At 39.0% G+C, this 27,831-nt stretch overlaps 1 protein-coding gene and 1 long non-coding RNA gene across 10 annotated transcripts in view; one reads left to right on the plus strand and one right to left on the minus strand.

The window, feature by feature from the left end:
* The first annotated feature begins 136 nt into the window (after positions 1 to 136).
* On the plus strand, positions 137 to 20,626 carry LOC123365633. Its single transcript, XR_006577672.1, has 6 exons — positions 137 to 243; positions 1,265 to 1,336; positions 1,682 to 1,845; positions 6,974 to 7,159; positions 9,147 to 9,256; positions 20,419 to 20,626. It is a non-coding gene; the product is annotated as an uncharacterized LOC123365633 (long non-coding RNA).
* Positions 10,249 to 27,831, minus strand: part of BCLAF1 (BCL2 associated transcription factor 1) — a 32,734-nt gene continuing 15,151 nt past the window's right edge. For 3 of the 9 annotated variants that reach the window (XM_045008387.1, XM_045008385.1, XM_045008386.1), the window contains 9 exons: positions 26,988 to 27,659; positions 26,711 to 26,880; positions 23,801 to 23,906; positions 22,751 to 22,835; positions 21,922 to 22,097; positions 20,611 to 20,791; positions 14,612 to 14,758; positions 12,189 to 12,398; positions 10,250 to 12,024 (listed from right to left, as the gene is read on the minus strand). In XM_045008387.1, coding sequence (XP_044864322.1) covers positions 12,019 to 12,024; positions 12,189 to 12,398; positions 14,612 to 14,758; positions 20,611 to 20,791; positions 21,922 to 22,097; positions 22,751 to 22,835; positions 23,801 to 23,906; positions 26,711 to 26,880; positions 26,988 to 27,659 — 1,753 coding nt within the window. In that variant the 3' untranslated portion in view covers positions 10,250 to 12,018. Of the gene's footprint in view, positions 12,025 to 12,188; positions 12,399 to 14,611; positions 14,759 to 20,610; positions 20,792 to 21,621; positions 21,788 to 21,921; positions 22,098 to 22,750; positions 22,836 to 23,800; positions 23,907 to 26,710; positions 26,881 to 26,987; positions 27,660 to 27,831 lie in introns of those variants that run through there. The other 6 variants (XR_006577669.1, XR_006577668.1, XM_045008388.1 and 3 more) reach the window with 6 other exon arrangements.

The following is a 27,831-nucleotide window of genomic DNA, read 5'->3' on the forward strand; positions in this document are numbered from 1 at the left end:
GGGCTAGGGGCGTGGCAGACAGCGAGGATTCTATGGCTGAACCAATAGGAAAGCGCGGGGGGGAGGGTGTTCCGCTCGCTGAGGCTGGGGCGCTCTCCTGCCTCGGTCGAGCCCGGTACGTTCTTCCTCTGGGAGGGACGCGGGTTCCGCGCCCGCGCCGCTGCCACGTGCCGCCGCGGGGCGGTGTCCGGGAGCGGCTGCCCGCTGTGCCGCGCTGCCCTCGGGGAACGCCGCGGCTAGGAGGTCAAGCTCAATGTCAGGCACCTGGCACATGCGTGTGTGAGCCACTTTCGGGCCACCTCCCTGTATTAAAAGGGGAGCGGGAACTTAATCCAGTCTCTCTGCAATGTCTTTGCCTGCCAGTTACAAGTCACGTTACCGGAGCTGGCATTTAAATACATAACTTCTGCAGTTTGCTTTGTGCATTTCCCGGCACTTCGCATATAGGAAAAACTCAGCGTTTCTTTTGTATAGTCAGATTCCCCCGTTTCTGACGTGTGAGCACTTCATACAGCAGCCCAGGAGAGAAAAATACAATCACACGTCATTGGCACACCAATGAGACACAACCAATCTTGGGAGAAAGGATGGGTGAGGCAGGGGTTGGGAGTTGAGCAGTACCTGACACTACTTTTATCTCATTTTTAAAAACTAACTTTCAAATTGATGTCCCTCTGACTTCATACTAGTGAGGGTGGGGGAAGCAAGTAGGATCCCTTCTACCTGTTGTCTAAAATTCCAGAAATAATCTTTGTGCATCTAGCTATATGAAGTAAATTGAAAAAAATTGTCTTACCCAATCTCATACAATTTCACACCCACTTTTCTAAAGGCATGTTGTCAATTTTACAATGTATGATCCTGATTCAGCAACTGGAGCTGTTCATTGGATGCAGAGTTCTTTGTGAGCAGATCCAGTTGCAAAATCAAGATAGTAGCTTGTGAAAGTGACTGTCTCCCAAAAAACCCTACTCAGTATAGGGTGACCAGTTGTCCCAATTTTATAGGGACTTTGTTTTATATAGGCACCTATTACCCACCACCCCCATCCTCATTTTCACACTTGCTGATTGGTCATCCTAACTCAGCTACTACCTATTCCAGCATATGCTCCATTCCCAAATGGATCCTTAAATATCTACTACTACTGTGCCCTACCCATCTAAAAAGCGTGGCCTTTAATAGTTTTTTGTTCATTGGTTCTTGCTCAGAGTAAAATGCACTGTACAAAAGAACTGCAGTTCTCCCCCATCTTACCTTGCAGACTACCCTTCCAGTTGAGGCTAAGTGGACCAGTCCCTTTGAATATTCCTTTATTAAAAACAGAGCCAGAATGGTAAGTACTGATTTTTCTGTCATGCTCTATCACGCTCTTATGAAATTTTTCAGTTCCTAAATCTAATATTACAGAATAGAAGTATTTTTTAAAAAAAATGAGTAAAACAAACTTCTCTGCGATCACAATTTTATATAATTTGTATTTTTAGATTATGGTAACTGCTTCACAGTACATAACAAGCAAGAACATCTAAAGTGTGTATTAGGAGTTTTTCATATCCATTACATACTTGCCAAAAAGCATTATAAACTGTCGCTTTTGTTTGCAATGGTAGATGAGATTATGATTTACAGTATTTCCATTACAATGGAGGCAGAGTAACACCCTAGTCTCTTTTCATAGCTACACCAGTACAAGAATGGACACTTTGAGTATAGCAAACCAATTGTAGGATTTGTCCTCAACCTCATCCAACAGAGAAGTGACTATGAAAGAAAAAGATGCCTTCTGGCCTCATCATGTTTCTGGACCATCCAAACATACAAGTTCTGCATTTAGCTCTTCAGGTAATTGCTTTCTTTGTAAAAATTCCAACTTTGTATATTCAGTTACAATCAAACGACAGTATTTAGTGAATTGGTAACTGAAAACTTACTACTGTAATTTTCCCTGACTTAGTTTAAAACATAGTAGCAGAATTGCTTCTGTTGAAGTCTATCTGTTTAGGGGAGGAGCTTTATTTTGCCCAGATGCAAATAAATTCATCTGTATAAAATGCTTGCTCCATATTCTAGCATAGAACATGTTATGTTTTTTTTCAGATATGTAGTCATTTTAGGTGTCTCACTAAATAAACATTTGTCATACAATTTTAATGTCACTTAAAAAAAAAAAGTCAGCTATTCACCAAAACACAATCCACAGATAATTAAAACTGGTCTTAGCTGTTACCAGATGTTAGTTTCTGATGAAGCAGTATGCTTTTGCTGAGAAAAATGTTTGAGATTGTGTGCCTCATTGATGGTACTGCTGCATGTAACTTGTGTACTACTTTGTGAAAATATTCTTCATTCCTAGTGCAGTCATTTCAATGCTCACTTAGTTCCTTACCTTACTGCCTTTCTGCTTCCAACTATGTGCCGTGATGGGAGCAATGCATAGCAACTGCTGCCATCAATGTCACTTGGAGAGTATAACCTAGAAACACTTTTCTATTTATGGCTTTGAGAAGATATGGAAGGTTGTATAGGAAGGTTGTTTGAGAACTTCTCAGTTTTCTTAATGATTTACAAGGCCATGTAACACTGTTTTCTTAGACAGGATTAATCCCCTTTAATTTGTGATGCATAATGAAGATCTCAGATGAGAGAGGAAATATTCTTGTCACTAGCACATAAATTGCCTTTTTAAAATCTTATAGTATTTAGGAGCTCAGCAGGGAGGCTTCAGTTTTGTAATGGTTGTTTTGATCTGGTGTTCTAACAACCATGTAATAAGGAACTCATACTTCTGAAAGACAGCAACTGGTGGTAGTCACACATTGTGCTTATATGCTTCATTCTCATCATCTTGTTTCTCATTTTATAATCTTTCACCTCTATTTGTGTATGGAAGAAGTGGGGTAGGGGAAGAAATCAACCACTATTTCCTGGAGCTGATTTTGAAGTCATGTTCTCATGCAATACCTATTGCAGTATATATTAGGTCAATGATTCTGCCAGCCTGTCATTCAAACTTGGGTCTGGATAAGGCAAGTCTCTTTCTTCTGCACATCATCAGATGCTTACTTGTTATATGCTAGCATGAATGACTGGAGAAAGCAGACACCCATGAGGTCCAGAAATTTCTGTATCAGTGATAGCATGGAACCTTCCCACCCACCCATTCTTGCATCACTTAACCTTTTGCATGGACCATTAATGAGAGTTAATTAGTAAATTATTATTAAATGTCACCCTGCTGCATAAGTGTTTATTGGTCAGTTAGTCAAAGCACCGGAACTTTATTTCTGCAGTCTGACTCCTGTCACAAGCTGAATTTCAAATTTTAAGGTATAAAATTCTACATTGTCCACATTGCCACTCTTAAGTAAAAACCTTTGTTTGCAAACGGTTAGTATTCAAAATATTTTCCATCACTTTTGCAGGCACTTCATTTTCTTTCAGAATGTTCTTCCAATTATGTAATTATATAGTTATGAACATCAGAGTTACAAATGACCAGTCAACCACACACCTCATTGGAACTGGAAGTACACAATCAGGCAACAGCAGAGACCTCCCCCGCGCTCCCCCCCCTCCCCCCCCACAAAAAGGCAAATACAGTACAGTACTGTTAAATGTAAACTAGTTTTAAAAAAAAAAGGAAAGCATCATTTTACTTCTGCATAGTAAAGTTTCAACGCTGTATTAAGTCAATGTTCAGTTGTAAACTTTTGAAAGAACAACCATAATGTTTTGTTCAGAGTTACGAACAACCTCCATTCCCAAGGTGTTCTTAATACGGGGTTCCACTGTATGACAAACAACTGTGGTATGATTGAAAGGTTGGAGAACTTGAAGAAAGGTAGTAAGCTTGAGTTTGCAACTTCTGAGCTATGACCAGGATTAACACCATTTAAAATAAAAAAAAAAATCCATAGCTTTTTTTCCAAGTTCTAGCATTTTAAACTCACTCATGTATTTTAAAGAACAAAGCGTAAGTTTTAATACTTAAAATACTCTAGGCTCCAGTTTCAATTTGTGAATGAAAACTTTAAGAAGTTAAAAGGAAATGAACATCAAGGTTCTTATGCCTATTAAGGAATAAGTTAGGATGGGGAAGGGGTAAAGTTGTATGGGTGAGGATATGGTTAGCAAAAGGGACTGGATGTTAAATGTGGGTGGACTTATCAAGCGTTAGAATTTAGACACTTCTGGAAAGTGGGCAAGGCATCTCAGCATCTTTGTATATAAGATTACTTTGAAGATTAAAAATAATGAAATAGCTATTGAATTCATGAGCTGAGTCATCTGACCTGTAATAAATGAGGAAGCTGGTGATCAGTATTGCAGACTGGTGTTTAGTGGTCACCAGCATCATATTATATATTGTCTCCATATGCCTAAAACTGAAGAATGTGCAAGGAAATGATTGGAGGGACAGAAGAAGAGAGTTCTTTTAAAGTAAACAAAGTAGTGGCAAGATAATTTACACCCCTATAAAAGTGCAGAAAATCAGTTTACTTAGCTTCAAGATCAAAGTGTCTTTGAATGAAACCAAGTGGAAGAGAGCAGAGTATTGAGTGTGATTTCTTCCTGGGTTCAGACAGGAGCGCAGGGCCTTAGAAGCAACGTATGCCCAAAACCTGTCATCCATTGCTATTCTGGTCAATGGTACAGCCAGGGGAGATTTTCTGCTCTTATTCAGTGTCCTGCAAATAAACTGAAAATCCTCCTCCCTTTTATTCAGAAGGATGGGAAGAAGAGCCAGAAAGGGAATTGCAAACTAGCCTCAGATGGAGCATGCAGCTTCCATGTGAGGTGGAAGCAGAGACATTACATCTGAAGCTGAATGTGGCTTCAGCAGTCTCTGTACACTGAAGTAAAGAGCGAGAGAGAGACCACTGCATCTCCTCCCTCTTCTGCTAAAGATGACTAGACATCACTGCTCCTAGAAGACAAGACACAGACCAGAATAAAGAATTCTTATAAAAAACTGTCCTAGCTAAACCAGGGGTGGGCAAACTATGGCCCTGGGGCCACATCCAGCCCTCCAGACATTTTAATCTGGCCCTCAAGCTCCCTCTGGGGAGCAGGGTCTGGGGCTTGCCTTGCTCTGGCACTCCAGCCGGGGAAGCAAAGGCTTTCCCTGCTCTGCATGGCTCCTGGAAGCAGCATCATGTCCCTCCTCTGGCTCTTCCATGTAAGGGCAACCACAGGGCTCCGCACGTTGCCATCGCCCCAAGCGCCACCCCTGAACCTCCCATTGGCTGGGAACTGTGGCCAAAGGGAACTGCAGGGGCAGTGCCTGTGGATGGGGCAGCGTGCAGAGCTGCCTGGCTGTGGCTCCGCGTAGGAGTGGATGAGGGACATGCCACTGCTTCTGGAGCTGCTTGAGGTAAGCGCTGCACAGAGACTGCACCCCGACCCCTTCCATCACTCCCACCTCCTGCCCCAGCCCTGATCCCCCTCCTCCTGCCCTCAAACCCCTTGGTCCCAACCTAGAGCACTCTCCTGCACCCCCCCAACTGCACCCCCATCTGGAGCCCTCAACCCCTCCCTGCACTCCAATCCCCAATTTCGTGAGCATTCATGGCCCACCATACAATTTCCATATCCAGATGTGGCCCTTGGGCCAAAAAGTTTGCCCAACCCCCTAAGCTGTGAGCACCATAGTTAAGATGGGAGATGTTTCCAAACGTGGCAGTAAGCAAGGGTAGGCTGAAGACTACTGCAGCCTCCAATTCAACTGTTGACAGCATTTCAAAAGCTGCTTTGGGATGTGGCAAATCAAAGCTAGCAAGCCACCAGTAGTGGTTAAAGGGACAGTAGCAGCAGAGCAGCTTATGGCTCAGGCCTCCCCAAGCTAGTTGGGGTGGGGTTGGGTTTGGGGCAGGGGCAACTCCCAAAGCAGCTGGATTCTATAGGGCAGAAAGAATTGAAGAAAGTTTCCAGTAAGCAAAAGAGCTGCATAGTACTGGCTGTTTTGCTTTTTTCCCCCAAGATTGGGGAGTTGAATGCAAAATAAACACTGAAAGGATCTTTGAGCTGGTGCCTAGAGAAAAAATTTGCAAGATCCTGCCTCTAAGTCTGCAATTGGCAAAATTACCCCAGATGTCTCCTGAACAGAACAGCCTCACTGTGATATTATAGGACAGGAAGCAGATCTGGCCTTATTAAACTAGTGTGTAAGTGTTGTCCACCACTAACTCACCCAGACTGGTCTACCTTAATTCAAAATTCAATGTAGTGACAAAAAGTCTCTAGTAGGAAAAACTAGATCAGTGGTCCCCAACTGTGGGACCTATGGCGCCCGCCAGGGCATTTATGTGCGCCCACCTAGTGCCCAGCAGGGGAGGGAAGCTGCGGCCCCGTGCCTGCCAGGGACAGAGAACTCCGGGGCTGCAGGCTGCGGGCACCGGTGTTCTCTGTCCTTGGCAGGTGCGGGGCTGCGGCTTCTCTCCAGCTTCTCCAGGACTGCAGGTGCCAGTGTTCTCTGTCCCCGGCAGGCGCGGGGCCGCAGCTTCTCTCCAGCTTCGAAGCCGCCTGCCGGGGACAGAACTCCGGGGCTGCAGGCTTCATTCTATGTTAAAGTAAGAATAATAAATATATCTGGACCAGCAGTTCAACAATGGTTTACTTTTTAAAAATAAATAAGATGAAAACTGTTTGTGATATTTATTTTGTAAAAACTCCTTAATTTTTCTTACAGCTAGATAAAAAAAGAGCAAATCCACATGGTAAGGTGAAAGAATAATTGCTGAATAATTTAATTAATACCTTTTACATGTAAAATTACCCTTTTTATCTTATGGATTCATATATTATGTAATATTAAATATGATGTTTTTCGTATTATTTAATGTACAAATACAAAATAAGCCTTGAAAAATTGTTGGCGCCCACCACACTCTTCTGAAAACATGAATGTGCTACTGGCCACAAAAAGGTTGGGGACCACTAAACTAGATAATTCTTACTACTTTTCCTGTAGATGTGATCCCAACAATTGTCTTCAGCTTCTAGCAAGAGAAATACAAATGTATTGAATACTCCTCGTATGAGCCAAACAGAGACTCCAGAAGTATCCAATTAAAAGTTCAAAGCACAACTCTTCCTTAACAGTTCCAACAAGAATGCAAAGACCATTACTCTTCACATTGAAGGACTAGATAATGTGGTAGGAATTTAAGTTTTACGCAATGCCTTTTATCCAAGCTCAAATAATTGTCTTTATATCACCACTCCTAATTTTAATTGTGTAATTTCTCATGTGGGTTCTCCAAGGGAATCTGCAACTGAAATCTCTAGGAGAATGTCTGTTTAAAAAGTATCAGAGGAGTAGCCGTGTTAGTCTGGATCTGTTAAAAAGCGACAGAGTCCTGTGGCACCTTATAGACTAACAGATGTATTGGAGCATAAACTTTCATGGGTGAATACCCACTTCGTGAGACGCAACTGCATCTGACGAGTGCATCTGACAAAGTGGGTATTCACCCACGAAAGCTTATGCTCCAATACGTCTGTTAGTCTATAAGGTGCCACAGGACTCTTTGTCTCTGTTTAAAAAGTTTTCTAGAGGGGTCAAGTCACAGAATAATTTGCCACTTCCTATTTATTCTGTAATCCAGAAATACTTACTTCAGTGGGCAGCTCCATTCATACCATACTCAAGGGCAGTAGGCTTCTGTTATTCCAACCCTCAGGCTGGTCCACATAGAGAAAGGATGTTATGATGATAGACTGGGATTCAGAAGATAGGAACTGAATTCAGAATCCCAGTCCATCTTTGCCACAGACTTCCTTTGCAACCTTGGGCAAGTCACTGTGCCTCAGTTTCCCTTCTGTAAAATGGGGATAACACTTTCTTCGATCTGGTCTATTTAAGTTAATAAATCCCTTTAAGCAGGCACTCTCATGCTGTGGATATAAACACCAAGCAGCCGTTTCAGTTGGGTCATCTAGGTACTACTGTAATACAAATACAGGAACTCCACACTTAAAGTCATCCTGGTTAATGTTGTTTCAATGTTAAGTTGCTGATCAATTAGGGAACATGCTCGTTTAAAGTTGTGAAATGCTCCCTTTTAACGTCCTTTTGCAGCCTCCTGTTTTGTCCACTACTTGCAGGAAGAGCAGCCCGTTGCAGCTAGCTGGTGGGTGGTTGGAACCGGGGGGACCTGCAGTCCCACTATCAGCTCCCTATTCCCCTAAGTTCCCTGTGCAGCAGCTGTCCCTCCTCCCATTGCCATGTGCTGCTCCTGCCCTCTGCCTTGGAGCTGCTCCTAGAGACTCCTGCTTGCTGTATGGGGGGAAAAGGGAGGCTAATGTCAGGGAGTCTCCCCCTCTCCCCTGCTCCTGCACCCCACTTACCCCATTTTCCATAGAGCGGGGGGGACACATGACAGAGGGAGGGAGCCTCTAGGAGGTAGCTGCTGTCTCAGGTCTCAGCAAGCTGATTTAATTAACAAGGCAGTGTACTTAAGCCTGGGGTCAGTTACTTAAAGGGGAAATGTGCATTTTTCCTCTCATACACAGGGTGTGTCTCTCTGTCTGCCTTCCCTCCTTTCCTGCTGCCTTGTAGAGTGTTGTGAGAGTTAACCCTTCAGGACTCAGTCAATTACTAGTTCATTTAGCAGTAAGGCATTCCCTGGGAAATATCCCACCCTCTGACTCCTCCACCTCAACCAAGCTTCACAATCATCATCACTGTGTACCAGTATTAAATTGTTTAAGACTTATAGTGTGTGTGTGTGAGTGTGAGAGAGAGAGAGAATATAGTCTTGTCTGGTGAAAAAAGTTTCCCTGGAACCTAACCCCTTCATTTACATTAATTCTTATGAAGAAACTGGATTCGCTTAACATCATTTCGCTTAAAGTTGCATTTTTCAGGAACATAACTACAACGTTAAGTGAGGAGTTCCTGTACTATCAAGTGCCTAACAACTAGGTTGCTGGATCAAATTACTTAGATTGTTGCAGTACAAGTACTCAATTTTCTTCATATACTACAAGTCCAAGTCTACCCCCGTTGACTTGTTTCTAGCTGCCTTCTTTAGGTTTTAGATTCACATTAACTGTTAATTATCAGGGTGAACTCTGGGATACTAGTTTCTGAATACTGAACTCAGAGTTTGTTGTTTTTCCATTCTTCCTCTCTACTTTAGCCTATCAGAAGTCTTTGTGAAGAAGTTTTGTTGAAAGTCAGTGGAGTAAATCAGTTTTAATTTCAGTCGTCTCTTAAGTAGTAAGAGTAAAATCAGATCTTGTAACAGAGGTAAGGTTTGTATGACATTTGTACAAATTACCATAGCACTAATGGAGTAGAATGCCCATTCTTTTAGTTATGCTAATGGTTCAAATATTTACTGAACTATAACTATAACACTCGTTCCACTACCTTCAAAAAGCTGTAAACAAATTGAAGGTTTAACCTTTTTACCAAGACCTGTGAAGAGGAGCCATCTCCCCCCCACACACACACACACTCTCCCTAGTTACATTAGCAAAATTAGATACTACATCTCTATGCTCTTATTACCATTGCTGCCAATAAGGTGACAAATGGAGCGGAGATCATCTTGTGGGGAGAGGACTATTGCAAGAACGTGTGTAATAAGCAGTATGTGGTGTTTCTATAGTTTCTTTTAGAAAGAGGGTATGATATTCCAGGACAGAGTGAAGTACAGTATGACAGCATTAACCTGATAGAATCTTTAGACCGTACACATCCAGTTGTGTGGATGTGTAAGAAGAGAAGGTATTTTCCTTTTCAGATGGAAGGTTTGCTTAATAAATTAGCCAACTAATTCTATGCTGAGACATAGCCACCGCCCCCCCGCACCTCCCATACCATAGTACTGAGATCTGTATTTCACACTAGCTCTTTAACATCTTTAAGTTGGTGTAGATGTTGTATATCCCACTATCAAGCTCTCCAGATACTACTGGCTTACACAGCATTTAAAACACATATATAAACAAACAGACATCTATATTACTAAGTGTGTGCTACTGTGTTATTCTAGGAAGAAGAGATAGCGAGCCTTGATACAAATCAAGCTTTTACAAGCCTTCTTTTGACCATCATTGTACTGCTAGCTTCTGGTTTGTAGGAAACTTTTCAAGCCCTGTATTTATGGAATTAAGCAGGCTATGTTATAAACAACATAACTGGAAATGGTTTGAAAGCTTCCATTTAATACTTTACTGCTAGTTCCACTTTTACGTTTCAATGTTACAACTTGCTTTGCTTTAACAAAATGCACTCAACACAGCATTTTGAACCTGAAACTTTATTTTAGTCCTTAGCTTCTGCTATTGCTGCAACAAAAGAGCTAGAAGCACAAGTGATTATATGCGAGGCTGGAAAGGAAGTAAGGCTCAACTTCAGAGAATTAAATTAAATGAAAATGCTCTTACTGTTTTAAATTGTTAATGATCTTAAAATCTAATAGCAAGTTAGTTCTAATTTGAAGTTTAGTGCTGCAGTGTGTTTTTCAAATGTTGAAGGGGAATTTGTTTTAGAATTTATCATTGCTATCTTTAACCTGTTTCAGCTTGTTATATGTTAAAATGTTCAAGTTTCTGTAAGATGTTTAGAGCAGGAAGGCACAAATTCTAACATTTCATCCCTTTAAAAACGTTTAGATTTTTATTTCATATAAGACTGTAAACGTAATAGAGAATTCACACTTGCCAGAATATTTACCTGAAGAGGAAAGCCCACGTAAAGAAATCGAAAAGGCAGTTTTATGAACTGGAACAAAGACTGACACAAAGGGGCAGCTGGATTAATAGTGCCACAAACTTTTTCACTAAAACTTTCTATTGGTAACCCATGAGTCACCAATTAAAACAATTAAAACATACTCTTGAGAATGTCATTTTGAGTTATTCGCTGTGCTTGAAAAGTTTTAAGATAGCAACTAGTGCTCCATTCACAAGACTTCACACATTATGCATGCAAAGTCTGAAATATACTAAACAGATTTTCTTAAAAGCAACTCTTTCCCCACTAGTGGTTTACCTTGTTCTGTCATATGCAAAAATGGAACATGCATTTGGAATGTAGGACAAATCTTCCGGTTACAGTGTATAGAAGTCAAGCTACTTTTTGGGCTGTTGCACAAACAGTTGAGGCATTTCCCCAGTAGCGGTATATGGACGGAGAAACGTAGCACCTGTTATGCTACAGCTATACTTGTCAGATTTAGATCTGTTCAGAAGAGAGCTCCCATCGTGGGGGTGGTCTAGAAATGTGAATGTATGACAATGTTAATACAGGTTTGTATAAATCTCCATCCACATTCATTTTAAGGGATATTGAAATACTTTAGCTCTCAAATATGATCCACAGCAAGTTTTCTGCAGTTATTAAAACAAAGTGAACTGCATTAGTCTTGTAGTACAGTTCCCATCAAGCTATGGTTAGGATTGCTTTAGCAAGCTAGAAGACTATTTTCAAATACATTTAATTTCAGTCTGTTCACTGTGAAAAGTGCTTTATAAAAAAGACTCGCTTAAGGTAGCAATCTTTTAACACTACTTTTGGATGGGTGGCAAAACACAATAGACTTTGCTCTGGTTCATTACATCTAAGGAAAACACTAACTCCATTGTGATTGAGACTTGGTACTAATTTATAAAAAAAAATGCTCTTCCAAGATTTCAGGTATGCAGAGCTATAAGTTTACTTCAGAATAAAACACAGCGTCATAGGGGAGAATCAAAACTTTTGAGTTGCACTTGACCATATCTTTTGGACAGAGCAGAATTACACTGTATATAACAGACAGTAAAAGTTCTTAAAAGTTGATAATTACAAATATCATTTTACTTTCTACCTGTACGATCGTCAACATACAGTTTACTATATCAAGATCTCTAAAGGCTTAAAACAAAAAACAATCCCTCTAAACTACTTTTAAACAGTAAAATTTAAGTAAAATGCTTACATTCATTTGACGACAAAAAAATATTAAAAATGCTGTGTGGGTGGTGCAAGGGCTGCTTTTTCAGCTGGAATTTTTCTTCATATTACTCCTGTAGAAATAAAGAAAATATGGATGAGTTGCCCCCATTTGTCCATTATCGCAGATACATGAAAATAATTTTTAAATGAAAATTATTTTGTCAATTTTATCACTTAGGGTATGGTGAGGAAGGAAATCTGTTCTTCAATTCACCGACAAGCCAGAGTTTTCTACCTTTTCTTCTTTGCGTCTGTCCTTTTCTTCATTATTTTCCATTGTTTCTTCTTCATCTTCCACAAGCCCATCCCCTTGGTATTTGTCATGTGTCCACTTTGGACTGCTACCTGATTTTTTGAAGTTAAACCGCCCTCTGCCACGCTGGAAAGTGCCACGGCCTCTTCCTCTTTTGGCCCAATAATCCACACCATCATCTCTGTCATCATGCTATGGTAACATAGGTCAAACAGAACAAGGATGAGCTAAATGGATAACATTCTTAGACATTTGTACTGCACCTATCCCCATAACATGTAGGCACCTTAACTTCAATGCACTGTCAAGTGTGTTTTATATATAATCTGTACAAGAGGTTTTCCAGGGAATACTCTAGTAGTTTACACCCACAGTTTAACCTACATTTTATAATTGGTAAAGTTTGTCCTCATGCTGTAAACAAACATTTGAAATAGTTTTAGAAATGACAAAATTTTCATTTATTTGTGAAGAGTCATATCTCAGAGGTCTTGTCCTATGTAGGACTACTCAAATTTCCACTTAAAAAGGTGGGCAATAAACCAGTTACTTAATGAGATTTACGAGCTTTTACCTTGCCACTCTATTTTCAGTCTTCTGTGACCATTGGAAGTGCTGCCTTTCACAGGCTACCTGATTTATCCTGCTGCTAGTGGCAGTATGCAAAAGAGAGGGGGTGGCTCAATAGCTTCCACACAATTGAAAACCAGAAGCTGACTCCTAATTAATAGGCAAATTCCTCTAGCCTCTCTTACTACAAACTTATTTTTGTTGATTTTATTTTAATATCACAAAAATCATATTTCATATTCTAGAAAAGCCAAGTGGTTTCTTTTAAGCAAAAGTGGTAACATAGATGTAGCACTCTGAGAACCTACCTCATTGTATAGTAAAATCACATTTCGATGTGATTTTAATAATGCAGTTTTCCCCCATTCAGTATGTGTAACGTTATTTGAAAAAGTGCTTAACCCTTGAAATTTAGTGCTACTTTTGAGGATGACAGAACATCTTCCATTAGCTGCTTGACTAGAAAATAAGGCTTACAGGTAAATCCCAATCTTATAAATCTTCAGAACCTTAATAAAAATTGAAGTTTTGTAAACAAGTTTTGGTTAGGAGACCATGTTCAAATTCAAAAGCAGATCTGGATTTTTTGGGAGGTGGGAAAATTCAGGTTTACTTGTATGAGATGATAGCAGAGCAGAGGCCCTAGGTTTCATATATAAAAACTGGTAATCCCTTCTATGAGGAACAAACAAAGCTAAAGTAATCTAAGGACCCCAAAAGAGTGCAGTGAAGAAACAACACTAAAGTTCCTCTTGCCTAAGCCCATTAAAATTCCTTCCAGAATTACTGGTGGAGATATTCCTGTATAAAACTTATTACTCTATAGTAATTTACTGACTAAAGTTCAGATATCACTATACAAATGTAGAAAGTTTATCAGAAATGGACTTGTGATTTTTAAATTAAAGTGTTAGTATTTTATTATCATTTGAAAATCCACTTACTAAAGAGAGCTTAAGCAGCACAAGCAGAAGAGAGGCTGCATATTCAACAAGTTAAGTAAGAGATAGAATCATAGAATATTAGGGTTAGAAGGGACCTCAGGAGGTCATCTAGTCCAATCCCCTGCTCAAAGCAGGACCAATCCCCAGACAGATTTTTACCCCTGTTCCCTAAATGGCCACCTCAAGGATTGAACTCTCAACCCTGGATTTAGCAGGCCAATGCTCAAACCACTGAGTTATCCCTCCCCCATCATTGCTATCTTGGTCAATGATCTTAATTTCCCTTCTTTTGATACCAGTATGGAAAAGTAATATTTAACAGATGTCAGAATACTTTAATGCATCTCACTACTCTGCTGAAAGTAGCAGGGCTGCTGCTACCAGAGCCAATCCCTGTGCACTGTGCTGCCTCCTCCCTGCCCCTCCCAATATTGTATGCTGCCATCTACTCATGACACACCACTTTTACAGGACTCCCGGCACAGCTGAGGCACCAAGCATCACTGTCTGCTTTAAATCCACTGGGGGAAAACACTTGAGTTGGTTTGAGTGGTCTGTATGTGTTTGTTTTAACATTTTAGGCTGTGTGTGGTAGGTTGTCACTCATCCTCATTCTCCACCCCAAATATGGGAAAAAAGCAGGAGTGGTGGGGGATATCCTCCCGAAGTGACCTGCTACTGTTGCCCACCACTCTGCTGCAGGATAGAAAGGAAGCAGGTAGTGGGCCAACTAGGACCCTGATGCTCTCATAGTAATAATATGCTAAAGTCATTGATAGCTACCAGTACAGAAGCAGCACGCACATAGAGACTGCCTCCTTAACATCAGTTATAAAGTATGCTTTGATAAAAGATGCATGCATTATATATAATAAGTTTTCCAGCACCCACCAAGAAGTATTTCTTGCTTTTTGGGGTATATTCAGGATCCCACTCCTCTTCCTTCGGTCTCTTTTGAAAAGTAGCATTTGAGTTGCTGGGACCAGTATTTGTTCCAGCAAAAACTCCTCTGGCTCTTCCTCTGCCCCTAATTCGAAACTGATCAACCAAAGTGTTTATGTATTTAATCAATATGCATATAATCACAAAGCAAATATTCAAGTTCAACTGTATTAACCAAAAGGTTATTTCTGTATTCTTTCCTCAATACATAAACATAAAACAGCAGTTTAAGAATTCACATGTCATACTTTAAGTCTAATGTACTAAGTGCTCACTTTGAGCTAACAATCCTCTCCATTCAGCTGAAGTGCATTCAAATATGTTTATGGGATTTTTAGTATATGTTTACCCATAATGTGAAATTGAGGGATCTGATTGACCAAAAAGAGGGGAGGAGTGCAGAAAAGAACCCGAGACCTGGACAGTTTAATACTACTTTTTATCTCTGAACAGAATTAGACTAAACAGACTAGTGGAGGATTCACAAGACTTATCAAGACACTGAAAGCAACAAACTAAAATGGAGACATTTGAGAATGATAATTTGAAAAAAAGTGTTGGATATATAATATTAAAGACGACTGTACAGGAACAGAAATGGGGGGTTTTAGAAAGGTAATCTGGAATATATATGTAATGTATGTGTGTAAATGCATAAATTTAGGAAATACTTTGGCCTCTCATATCCTCTGAATCCTCTTCATTGCAAAATTAAGACTATGACAGGGGACACTGTCACTGAGGAGGAGGAAATAGCATTTGGGAAACAGAATGTTGCTAAGATCAAAGCCTAAATCAGCTAATTCCAGATGCTGAAATTCCATCAATCATATGAGTTGGGCTATGGTAGCTATTTTAGTAATCCTACATTACAAAGCAGTCTAGGTAATATAGCCCATAATCATGCTACTGTTGTGGGCCTACCTGCTTCAGGGCATGACAGAAAAAGAGGGGCAGACTTTTAGCATAAAGACAGCTCCCTTTTCAGTCTGGGAAGAGCTCGCATGAAGTACCTTTAAGGGACTGTAAGGTCAGAAAATGTGGCTGCAGGCTTCTATTCACTCTGATAGAAGAACAGATACGAATGCTTTCATTATGTTTATGGGTTTACATTATATAAAATGTGTGTGTCTGTCTCATTTTGTTATAAGTACTGCAACCTGCTGGTGGAAATCTCAGTCATGATTTTTGGTGAATAGGCATCTTTTAGTTTGCACCTAAGCAAATCTACTCCTTTTTTTGCCAGCCTATACCATAATAGCCCCAAACGCAAAAGGGAAGATTGTGTTGCAAATTAAAGGTTTTTTTAATCAAAAATAAAAACCGTGAACTGGAATAGCCTACTAAACTAGAAGACAAAGACATTTCACTTTACCTGTACTGGTAAAAACTAGTATAGTTTTTATATCTAATTTATGATTGCAGACAGACAGCGCAAGCTAATCTGTCAGGCCTGTCTAGATATCTCGTCACAATAGTCTCAGGTTGGTCAATAAGCCTATATATAAATATCACTGTATAAAAAGGGTAAATCAGTAAGGAGTGCCATTATTTCTCATTTAAAGCATCCTGCAGGTTGTTACGACACAATCATCGGAAGTCAGACATGTCAAAGACCCATTCAATTACCAGCACATCTCCCTACCTAAATTACATATGCTGCAATGTTTCTTCCAGTACATTTGTCCAATTTAGTTTTAAGACTATCAAGCCTTGATACATCTACAAGTTTTATTAGGAAACTCTTCCACAGTCTAATATCTTACTAACAGGAAAACTTCACTGATTTTTCAGCCCTAATCTTCCCTTTCAATTTTATCTCATTATTCCTAGCTATACACCTGTGTATCATGCTGAACTCCTCTTTGGCCTTGTTGACTTATGTCCCTTTTAGTCATTTTGTAGCAGAACTATACATATAATTTTTTTTAATCTTTCCTTATAAAATCTACGTTACCAGCCTGTGAATATTTTTGTTGTTCTCTTTTTAGTCAGGAGGTGCCTAGAACTGAATAGTGTTGCATGTGCATCACAGCACAGTTGTATAGAGAAGGCATAGTAGCACCCCACTTTGATGCCATTTTATATGCAGCTGAACGTTGCACTGGCCATTTTTGTAGTCATATAACATTGCTTGTTTATGTCTAATCTATTGTCTCTTTCAGCATAACTGATTCAGTATTACAGGAAGGAGTTTAGTTACTCCCTCCCAAAGAATCTATGTTTGGAATTTTCCCCCAAGATGTAGCTTGCAATGTTTAGTTATAGCTCCTAATGTTTACTTCCTGCCTATATTCCTTTCCTGATTAGGTCTTTTTTTTTTACTGTTTTTTGGTCCTCGCTGGTGTTTGCACATTTTCCAACTTAGTATCAGTGAACTATATTAACATGCTGTTTACATCATTTTATTGAGTAGTGAATTTTAAAACCACTGTCTGTGGACTTTGGTCAACACACTTCCAAATCACAATGCTAACCACCTTTCAGCCTTCAACCAGTTAGCTTTGCTGCTGACTGTAGTCCAGTCCAGGACATTCAGACAAACAATAACAAACAAAAGCAAGCAGCCCTGCTTTCCCCAGCACAGCTGCTTCATGGCTGTCAGGTGTATAAATTTAGCCATGTATGAGTTTGTGGATAACAACAAAATTGAAGGGGTAGCAAACACAGATGGGCAGAACCAAACTGCAAAGTGACCTGGAAAAATTGGAAGCACTGGGGATTACAGGCAACAAATAGCAAAATGTAGCCTTAATAAATTGATATTAGGACATTTAAAATCCTGCCTCAAGTAAAAGAAACCAACTACACAAAGTAGCAAGAAATAAGCAAGCAGCAACACGGATAGCATTAACAAGGATTTGGGGTTTTTTTCTTGTCTTTATTACTGTCCTGATAAGACACTTCTCTGTAACCCATTGCTATTGTTGCTGTGAAGGAAGTCTTGGAAGGAGAGTTGTCTAAAAAGAGCTCTCTCACTTCTGTGATGATGAAATGCTAAGGGAAATTAGAGAGGCTATCAAAATTAAGAACACAATAATAGTGGGGGATTTCAATTATCCCCATATTGACTGGGAACATTTCACTTCAGGACGAAATGCAGAGATAAAATTTCTCGATACTTTAAATGACTGCTTCATGGAGCAGCTGGTACGGGAACCCACAAGGAGAGAGGCAACTCTAGATTTAATCCTGAGTGGAGCGCAGGAGCTGGTCCAAGAGGTAACTATAGCGGGACCGCTTGGAAATAGTGACCATAATACAATAGCATTCAACATCCCTGTGGTGGGAAGAACACCTCAACTGCCCAACACTGTGGCATTTAATTTCAAAAGGGGGAACTATACAAAAATGAGGGGGTTAGTTAGACAAAAGTTAAAAGGTACAGTGACTAAAGTGAAATCCCTGCAAGTTGCATGGGCCCTTTTTAAAGACACCATAATAGAGGCCCAAATTCAATGTATACCCCAAATTAAGAAAAACAGTAAAAGAACTAAAAAAGAGCCACCGTGGCTTAACAACCATGTAAAAGAAGCAGTGAGAGATAAAAAGACTTCCTTTAAAAAGTGGAAGTCAAATCCTAGTGAGGCAAATAGAAAGGAGCACAAACGCTGCCAACTTAAGTGCAAGAGTGTAATAAGAAAAGCCAAAGAGGAGTTTGAAGAACGGCTAGCCAAAAACTCCAAAGGTAATAACAAAATGTTTTTTAAGTACATCAGAAGCAGGAAGCCTGCTAAACAACCAGTGGGGCCCCTTGATGATCAAAATACAAAAGGAGTGCTTAAAGACGATAAAGTCATTGCGGAGAAACTAAATGGATTCTTTGCTTCAGTCTCCACGGCTGAGGATGTTAGGGAGATTCCCAAACCTGAGCTGGCTTTTGTAGGTGACAAATCTGAGGAACTGTCACAGATTGAAGTGTCACTAGAGGAGGTTTTGGAATTAATTGATAAACTCAACATTAACAAGTCACCGGGACCAGATGGCATTCACCCAAGAGTTCTGAAAGAACTCAAATGTGAAGTTGCGGAACTATTAACTAAGGTTTGTAACCTGTCCTTTAAATCGGCTTCGGTACCCAATGACTGGAAGTTAGCTAATGTAACGCCAATATTTAAAAAGGGCTCTAGGGGTGATCCCGGCAATTACAGACCGGTAAGTCTAACGTCGGTACCGGGCAAATTAGTTGAAACAATAGTAAAGAATAAAATTGTCAGACACATAGAAAAACAAACTCTTGAGCAATAGTCAACATGGTTTCTGTAAAGGGAAATCGTGTCTTACTAATCTATTAGAATTCTCTGAAGGGGTCAACAAACATGTAGACAAGGGGGATCCGGTGGACATAGTGTACTTGGATTTCCAGAAAGCCTTTGACAAGGTCCCTCACCAAAGGCTCTTACATAAATTAAGCTGTCATGGGATAAAAGGGAAGATCCTTTCATGGATTGAGAACTGGTTAAAGGACAGGGAACAAAGGGTAGGAATTAATGGTAAATTCTCAGAATGGAGAGGGGTAACTAGTGGTGTTCCCCAGGGGTCAGTCCTAGGACCAATCCTATTCAACTTATTCATAAATGATTTGGAGAAAGGGGTAAACAGTGAGGTGGCCAAGTTTGCAGATGATACTAAACTTCTCAAGATAGTTAAGACCAAAGCAGATTGTGAAGAACTTAAAAAAGATCTTACAAAACTAAGTGATTGGGCAACAAAATGGCAAATGAAATTTAATGTGGATAAATGTAAAGTAATGCACATTGGAAAAAATAACCCCAACTATACATACAACATGATGGGGGCTAATTTAGCTACAACGAGTCAGGAAAAAGATCTTGGCGTCATCGTGGATAGTTCTCTGAAGATGTCCACGCAGTGTGCAGAGGCGGTCAAAAAAGCAAACAGGATGTTAGGAATCATTAAAAAGGGGATAGAGAATAAGACTGAGAATATATTATTGCCCTTATATAAATCCATGGTACGCCCACATCTCGAATACTGTGTACAGATGTGGTCTCCTCACCTCAAAAAAGATATTCTAGCACTAGAAAAGGTTCCGAAAAGGGCAACTAAAATGATTAGGGGTTTAGAGAGGGTCCCATACGAGGAAAGATTAAAGAGGCTAGGACTCTTCAGCTTGGAAAAGAGAAGACTAAGGGGGGACATGATAGAGGTATATAAAATCATGAGTGATGTTGAGAAAGTGGATAAGGAAAAGTTATTTACTTATTCCCATAATACAAGGACTAGGGGTCACCAAATGAAATTAATAGGCAGCAGGTTTAAAACAAATAAAAGGAAGTTCTTCTTCACACAGCGCACAGTCAACTTGTGGAACTCCTTACCTGAGGAGGTTGTGAAGGCTAGGACTATAACAATGTTTAAAAGGGGACTGGATAAATTCATGGTGGCTAAGTCCATAAATGGCTATTAGCCAGAATGGGTAAGAATGGTGTCCCTAGCCTCTGTTCGTCAGAGGATGGAGATGGATGGCAGGAGAGAGATCACTTGATCATTGCCTGTTAGATTCACTCCCTCTGGGGCACCTGGCATTGGCCACTGTCAGTAGACAGATACTGGGCTAGATGGACCTTTGGTCTGACCCGGTACGGCCTTTCTTATGTTCTTATGTTCTGTGGTCCATAATATGAAAGTGTTTGGGACTTCTTATTCTGAATAATTAACAAAGACTGCACTACACTATTAGACACTTCAGCTTGTTAAACTATTGTTAATTACCTTTTGTTTTTCATTTTTAGCTGGTTTGAGTAATCAAAACGTTCAGATCCAAGCAACTCTGTACAGCATACAATACCAAAACATGATACTTCTAAACTGAAACACTGCACATCTTAAACTTGGGAAGATGGATCCTAGAGTCACGCCAATTACCTAACACTGCTTTAAGGTAACAATAGTATAGCAATGAAAGGGAGCAGAGAAAGACTTACAAAGGTGCCTCTCGGCCTGCTGACTCCTGTAAAACCTGAATATTCTTTCTGCTCATGGTGGGTTTTGAACTCTTCATCTCTTTCTTTCTTGCCATCTTTTTCTTCTCGTGAACTGGATGAGGCAGAAGACGGGGATGAAGATGAGGAAGATCGAGAACGGTCTTGCTCTCTTTTTTGTTTACTGAAAAATAAAAAACATACTTTGTGCTGTTTTAAAAATAGATACCCTGTAGCATGCTACACTAAAGGAGGTCTCTGTTTATGTAAAAGCTACTTCCCCCTCAGGTTATAAATCATCCATAAAATATGTATTTCAGATTTTAAGGTGGAGTATAATTTCACTTTTCATCCTCCTTCCATATCTTTTAAAATATATTGTGCAAATACTACTGCTAATTAGTTGGAAACCAGTAGACTGCAAAATTACTTCTCTGGTTTTTGATTCAATGAAGAGTGGCCTATTTAACTGCCATTTTTGGGGTAGCAAAAGGGAAAGAAGAAGGGAGGAAAACCCTTAGAGCAAAAGTTATAAATTTTAAGTTAATTGAGTTTCCACATATTGTTGAAAATAGCAGATATATTCTGGGCATCCCTGTGTGGATGCCAGTGGATGACAGTGTGGATACCAGAGGAAGAAAGGAAATGGGAAAAATGAAGCACAAGTAAAATCCATCATATGCTCAGTGTAAAGCAAGAGGAAAAAAAAAACCTAATGCAAGACTCTGTATTGCATAACCCCATATTGGCAGTATTTTGACCCAATTTACAAGATTTTAATACAATACCCAATAGGTCATACCTGAAATCTCTTACCACAGCTATAAAGTATCCACTGAAACATAACTATTAAAAACTAACATTTTTCTTTAAAAACAGCCCACTGGCTTTAGAAAAATAAATACTTCTCCCTTCTCACCCATGTTAAACCTAGACATCAGTAAAAATTCTCATACTCTGGGTGTTATGAGTTGAAAAAGTGCGGAATCAAGCATAACGAACCAAAGTTCTTACACAAACTGTTTACAGAAATGTACTGCATTGAAGTCCAACCTCCTGATGTAGCCTGGATAATAGGACAGATTAATTTGTCATTTTTTTTTTCAGTGTTAGCTTGCTATTCCAAAGTTTTTGTCCTCATCCACCATAAGCCGTGTAAAAGACAGATAATACATTTTTGCTGTAAAACAAATAATTTTAATTGTTTAAATTTAAATGTTCCATTACACAGTGAAAATTGAAAGCAATTAAGCTTACAATTACAAAAGGCTAATTAGAAACTAAAAAACCTACTTAGAAAGTTCAAATATTTACCTGTCATCTTTGTAAGATTTGTAATCCTTGTAATCTTTTGGAGTTTTCTCCTGCTTTCTTGAGCCACTGCTTTCCCTGGAACCTTTAGAGTCCCCTCGTTCTTTACTTCGCTCTTTTCGACGACGGTCAATGTCGTGCCGAAGATCAGCAGAATCGCATCTCAATTTTTTATCTCCCTGTGAAAAGAAGAGATTTCAGGAACAGCATTTTAAAATGGAAAAATCCAGACGAGATAGAAGCTGGTCTCCCATTTGCACTATCTCCAAATTCCTAAAGTAGTAATAAAGTTTGCCTTGTTTCAACACTATTCAGAACATTCAGTCGATTTTTAATGACAAAGTTGTTTGACTTTTATATGTCTATGCCTGATGATTTTTTTAAACTATCTAGGAATTTAGCTTCTGAGAAGATGTTCTACCAAATCACCAGGGAGATCTATTTTTACAAGCGAACTGTTAGGTTTGTGTGGGTGGATTAATATTTAGTACAATTTATTCGGAAGAACTGTGTTATTAGGACAGCATAAACAGCTGATTAATTCAGCTACAACATCTGCAAATGAACTGTTTTCTTGATTTCTAGTCCTTGGGTCTGCAAAGTGCTGCAAAAATCAGGAAAACTGGAAGGAAACATCCTGGAATCTAGGCAAGGAGTTGCTAACGTATTTTGTCCAAGGCCAGAGATGAGAAATAGTCTAGGTCCAAGTACTTTTTGGGCTAGAAATACAAATCCAAAGAAAAATACTTCACCCTGAAGTTTAGACTCAAAGGGAAATGCACATTATTTTACTAAATCTAGAATACCAATTTAATATTAACTCAGAACCTACTTTTTGACTTTCTTCTTTAAAGACTCTCTCTTCACCTGCTAAACGGGTATGCTTCCTCAGGGCAGTTGGAGAGATGTCAATCCTCCTAAATGTAAAATAAAAAAAGTGTCTAGCCATACATGCAGGGGATCATTTATGGCTTCCTGTGTTTCTTTTGGACATTTGAGAAAATGAAGAAGTCAAGAGCTACTCTATTTTTCAGCAGCCTGATCTTTTTATTTATAGTATTAGGTCTCTATAATCACTTTAAATGTATTCAGATAATGAAAAAAGCTGGTTTTGCCCAATGAAGTACATTAAACACACACATGTGCAATTATGACATTTTGCTTTTCCCTTCTTTTTAAAGCTGTAAAAACCTTAATGGATTATGTATTTCAAGAGCTCTGTAAAAGTGATCAGCTCATTAAAACTACCTCAAGCTAAGCAGAAGTTAATAACATCCTTTTAAAAGTAGAAAATAAAAAAATAGTTCAAAAAAATATTTCTTTGATGCAGAATACTGACTATAAACCGAGTATTTTTACCTCACACATGTAACATACTCAAAATAAGGCATGCAGCCTTTTATAACTAATTCCAGTGGTTAGCAATGATATACATATGCCCTACCTTTGCTTACCTTTCAGGCACTAACACAGCTCAGGTTTTTATTTTCAAACTACTGTAAATTATTAATGCAGTTAAAAAGTTAATGATGAAGTCACAATATGAACTAGCTCACATATGCGAATAATAAGCACTCAAGTAATTTTTTCCATCTTCAAAATACTTAAGCCTCAATGCTCAATACTGCATGTGAGGCAGGTAAGTATAGCCCAAAAGAGATACAGAGACAGACAAAAGACTTGCCAGAAAGCCACATATAGAGCTGAAGTTGGGATTAGAATCCAGGAGTCCCAAGATCCTAGTCCTGTGCTCAGACCAGTTCATGCCTCTCTCAGGTGAAGAATTCAGAGGCAAATAGAAAAGCATTTACGGGTCCTTATAAGAAATATAATTCACTACTTAATTGAAATAAGCAGCATCTAATAATGCAACTGCATATACCTGTGTATTTCTGGGCTCTTTTGCCGGGTGCAATGTTCTTCAGTAGCTTTTTGATACGCAGTGAACCTCTCATTTAGGGTCATTCCAGCTGACTTGAAGTATTGTTCTGTTGGTTACAGAGGAGAAATTCTGTCTAGTTAGTTAAATTCCACCTACATAAGTATTTCCATTTCTGACAGAAAGATACATAGCAGGCAAAAAGAAAAGAAAATATTTAAAAAAATTATCAAAAGAGGAGGCAAATCTGTTAGAGGATTTTTCCCACTCTTACCCTTCTTGTAGCCTCAACGAGCAGATAATAGCAGCGCACAACACCACTGCAAGCTTCCTCACAGGTATGCCCTGCTAGCACTAGAACTAATTCAAGCACTATAAACTCATTAGAGTCAGATTCTTCCCTTTTCACTGACACATTTTCCTCTGATGGAGGAAAAGGAGCAGCTGTTTAGGTTTTCTTCTTTACACTTTGCCCAGAGGAGCAGATGAAGTTATTTTGAGTCAGTATTTTCAGGGAACAAAGCATTTCCAAATAAATTTAATTTTTAAACTTGACAGAATTAGTTTTGATAGAAACTATTTAAACAATTTATGCATCAAGAACTACATGTAGACTTAAACGTAAATTATTTCTTAAAAGAATGCAACTTTTCCTTTAGAAACAGATGATAAAATTATTGAAGTCAATTAACAGCCCTACAGCTGAATATATTCATTTAAGCATCTGGCATCTTGGCAAACCTGACAGCTTCTCTAACAAATAAATTTTCTTTTGGCTTTTGAGACTGTTAAAATTAGTAATAGCAACACTGAATTTTTAAAGACCAGCTCAACAAATGTGTTTAAATGTAAAATAGAAAGACGTATAAAGTCATGAACTATGAAATGTTACATATGAAGCAAGCTATCTGCTTAACAGGTCAACATACATCTGGTATCAACTTACCGCCCAACATCCAGCACATGTCTCATAACCAATCATTAAAACTTGAAACGGCCACTACAAGGGTAGTGCCTCAATCATAATTCCATCAAACCCAGGAATTTGAGCTAGCAACTCAGTTTTTATGCCATTTTTGCCAGGAAGACAGAAGGTTCAACTTTGCCTGTTTTTGCATCTGTATCTTTCAACAGCTATTTTACTTTTGTAACATGGATTTTGCCATTTCAAAACACATTCCAGGACCTAGTTACAATGAAAAAGAAAACATCACTGGGCATTTTCAGCTCTATATTAATAAAGAGCTGTTCAGACCAGTTGCATCACACCAATAATGAATCATAACTTTAGTTCTTTAAAAAAAGAAAAGTTACTAAAATCCGATCACAAAAAAATAATTTTGAAGTGTGCAGAAAGGCTAAAAGTTTTAGAAACAAAATATGGTATACACACATCAAATAACTTGGCCACAGACTGGTTGATAAACAGTTACATTTCCCAGCCAGATGTTAGATTTCACCTACCATATTTACAGAGACAGTTTAAGTGATCTATTCAGTCATCAACATACAAGATTTAGAAACACTGCCCCCTTCAGGCCCCAGACCTGCAGCATGTAAGTCAATGGGAGTTTTGCCACTGACTTCAATGTAGGATCAAACTCTAAATCCCTGACATATCAAAAAGAGAATAGATACTTTGGTTTCAAATGTCAGTATGTAGTCAGCTAGTAATTAGCAAAGGATTATTTTATTAAACAATCTTTATAACTGCTCTACAAATCCTCTTTGCACAAATACTTATTTTGCAACCAACTCAAATTTCAGACTACTACTAAGCCTTGGTCCCTTTAGTTATTTATTATGTAGCACTTTTTTGGATGTTCAGCACACCAACTTAGCAAATCTAAAGTATCTTAATAATGAATGCATAACTATGGTTAAATTAAAATTGGTCATCTGATCAGGTGGCTCTTATTCTAGGAAATTTTAAAAACGCGATTCCCTCTTCTGTTGTGAACGCCAACAATTTTCATCACCAAGGTCTTTTGTCTTAATTAGTTCATTAAGAGAGATGAATAAGACATATGTTTGGCAACAAATAAATGCTTTGCTAAAAAAAAAAAAAGTTGGTGCTCATTTCAGAAACTCTAAATGTCCTCACATGTTAGGCAAAAGGGCTGTACTCAGCCAGACAATACTGAGTCTCTGACTAATAAGCCTGCAGAGTATTTTATACTTAATTGTGATTTAGGAAATCATCCCTTTACTGGGATGCTTCCCAAGGAACTGATTTAGCCTAATGATAATGAATGGTAATAACTGCTGCTCAATCAGAAAAGGATTAGTATATAATCCATTTAAGAGGGATGACTTGGACAGTGCCAAGTATGAAATTCTATGCTCCAGTGTCACAAACTGCCAAATAAAGCATGAAAACATGATGAAATTTCATCCGTTTTATTTCTGTATATTTATTTCACATAGTTTTTATTCTTTTCATACTTCAAAAAAATATTTTCTGAAGAGGAATACTGGGATGTCCCAATCCAAGGATTCTACAGTATTTTCACATTATAATTTGCCAACAGAAATCACAATCACTAAACATGAGAATTAGCAACCTCAAAGAAAGCTAAACATTGGCCAATATACAGTTTTTTAAATATAGAACATTTAAACTTGAGTGCAAAAATTCACAAATTGTCCACAGCTTATTTCACTGTATAACACAATTTATCAAAATATACAAAATTGGTTCTTATTGCTGTGGTTTCTGGGACTAGCTGTGCAGTCTTTTGGGGAGTTATTTTAAGAAGAGCTCTTCTCAAAAGGAAAAAAGTGTGAATCAATCAGTATGAAGAAACAGAATTGAGTTGTCTCTTTACTAGTGACATTAAGCAGGTTTATCTGTAATTGACCATTTTTCTAAATGCCGATACTGGTATTTGCTGTGGTAAACTGAGTACATACCTTTAACATGATGAACCAAAGACACAATGTGCTGAATAAATGACTCTGACGTGCTTTTGCTGGCCTGTGGCAACTTAATGTGGTCAAAGATGGATCGGAACTCTTGCTCCTTCTTGACAGAATGGACAAGCGTACTAGCAAGCAGCCTGTCTTTAGTCAAGGAAGCAGGTCTAAAATGCATCAACAAGAGAGACAAAAAGAAACCAGTGGTTTAAATAATGTCTAGGTAAACTCTGTACACGGATGAGGAAGTGTACTGTGAATTGGGATAATTTACCTATTGGAATCATCAAGAGGGACCGGTGCCATTTTGAGCTTAACTTCAGGACGATGGGAGTCACTGGCTATCATTTTGATCCTAAGTGGGCTCTCCTCTCGGAAGGTGGATTTTTCTCTCGCATCCAGATTCTTGTGTAGAGGGGGACTGTAATCAAAGAGTTCTTTGAGCTTTTCAGACTTTACCTGCTCAGGTGACTGAGTTTCTTTCTTCACCATTATTCTCTCAGAACTTTTGTCGTCTTCCTTGTGCTTATCTTTTGTTGCACTAGGCCTTTCCACTACATAGCCAGTCTCTTTAAGTTTATAACTCTTGTCTTCTCTAAATCCATCACTCTCTCTATTGCCCTTCATTGAAATTTTAGATTTGTATTTGGTTCCTTCCTCCTCAGCATTCCGGTGAGATGCAGTAGCAAAATTTTTACCCTGATCTGCGAGGACAGATTTTCTGAACTGTCCATAATCCTCTGTCTCCTCTGTCTCCTCCCCTTCAGAGTCACTAAACTTTTGTTTCCCAGCATCTTTACCAATGAAATAATCTAAAGCTTCCTGATCCTCCCATTCCCTTTCTCCCTCTGTCCTCCCTTTTTCTGATCCTCTCTCCTTCTGGGCCTCTTTCTCCCTGGTATTACCCCTATCAAGCAGGTATACTCTAGACTCTTCATCTGTGTACCTGTGGATAGCAAAGAAGAGGATGGTAACTCTGGATTGCATTCATTCCAGTTCATTTGCATTTCACTTCAGAGTCACCTCATTATCACAGAATCACCAACACAAAAACAAATCCCACTGAGTAATTCAACTGTTCAGCATATACTATTTTGCACAGCATTATTATTACATCC

Source organism: Mauremys mutica, chromosome 3 (genome assembly GCF_020497125.1).
Source record: "Mauremys mutica isolate MM-2020 ecotype Southern chromosome 3, ASM2049712v1, whole genome shotgun sequence".
In the NCBI taxonomy this organism is placed as follows: Eukaryota; Metazoa; Chordata; order Testudines; family Geoemydidae; genus Mauremys; species Mauremys mutica.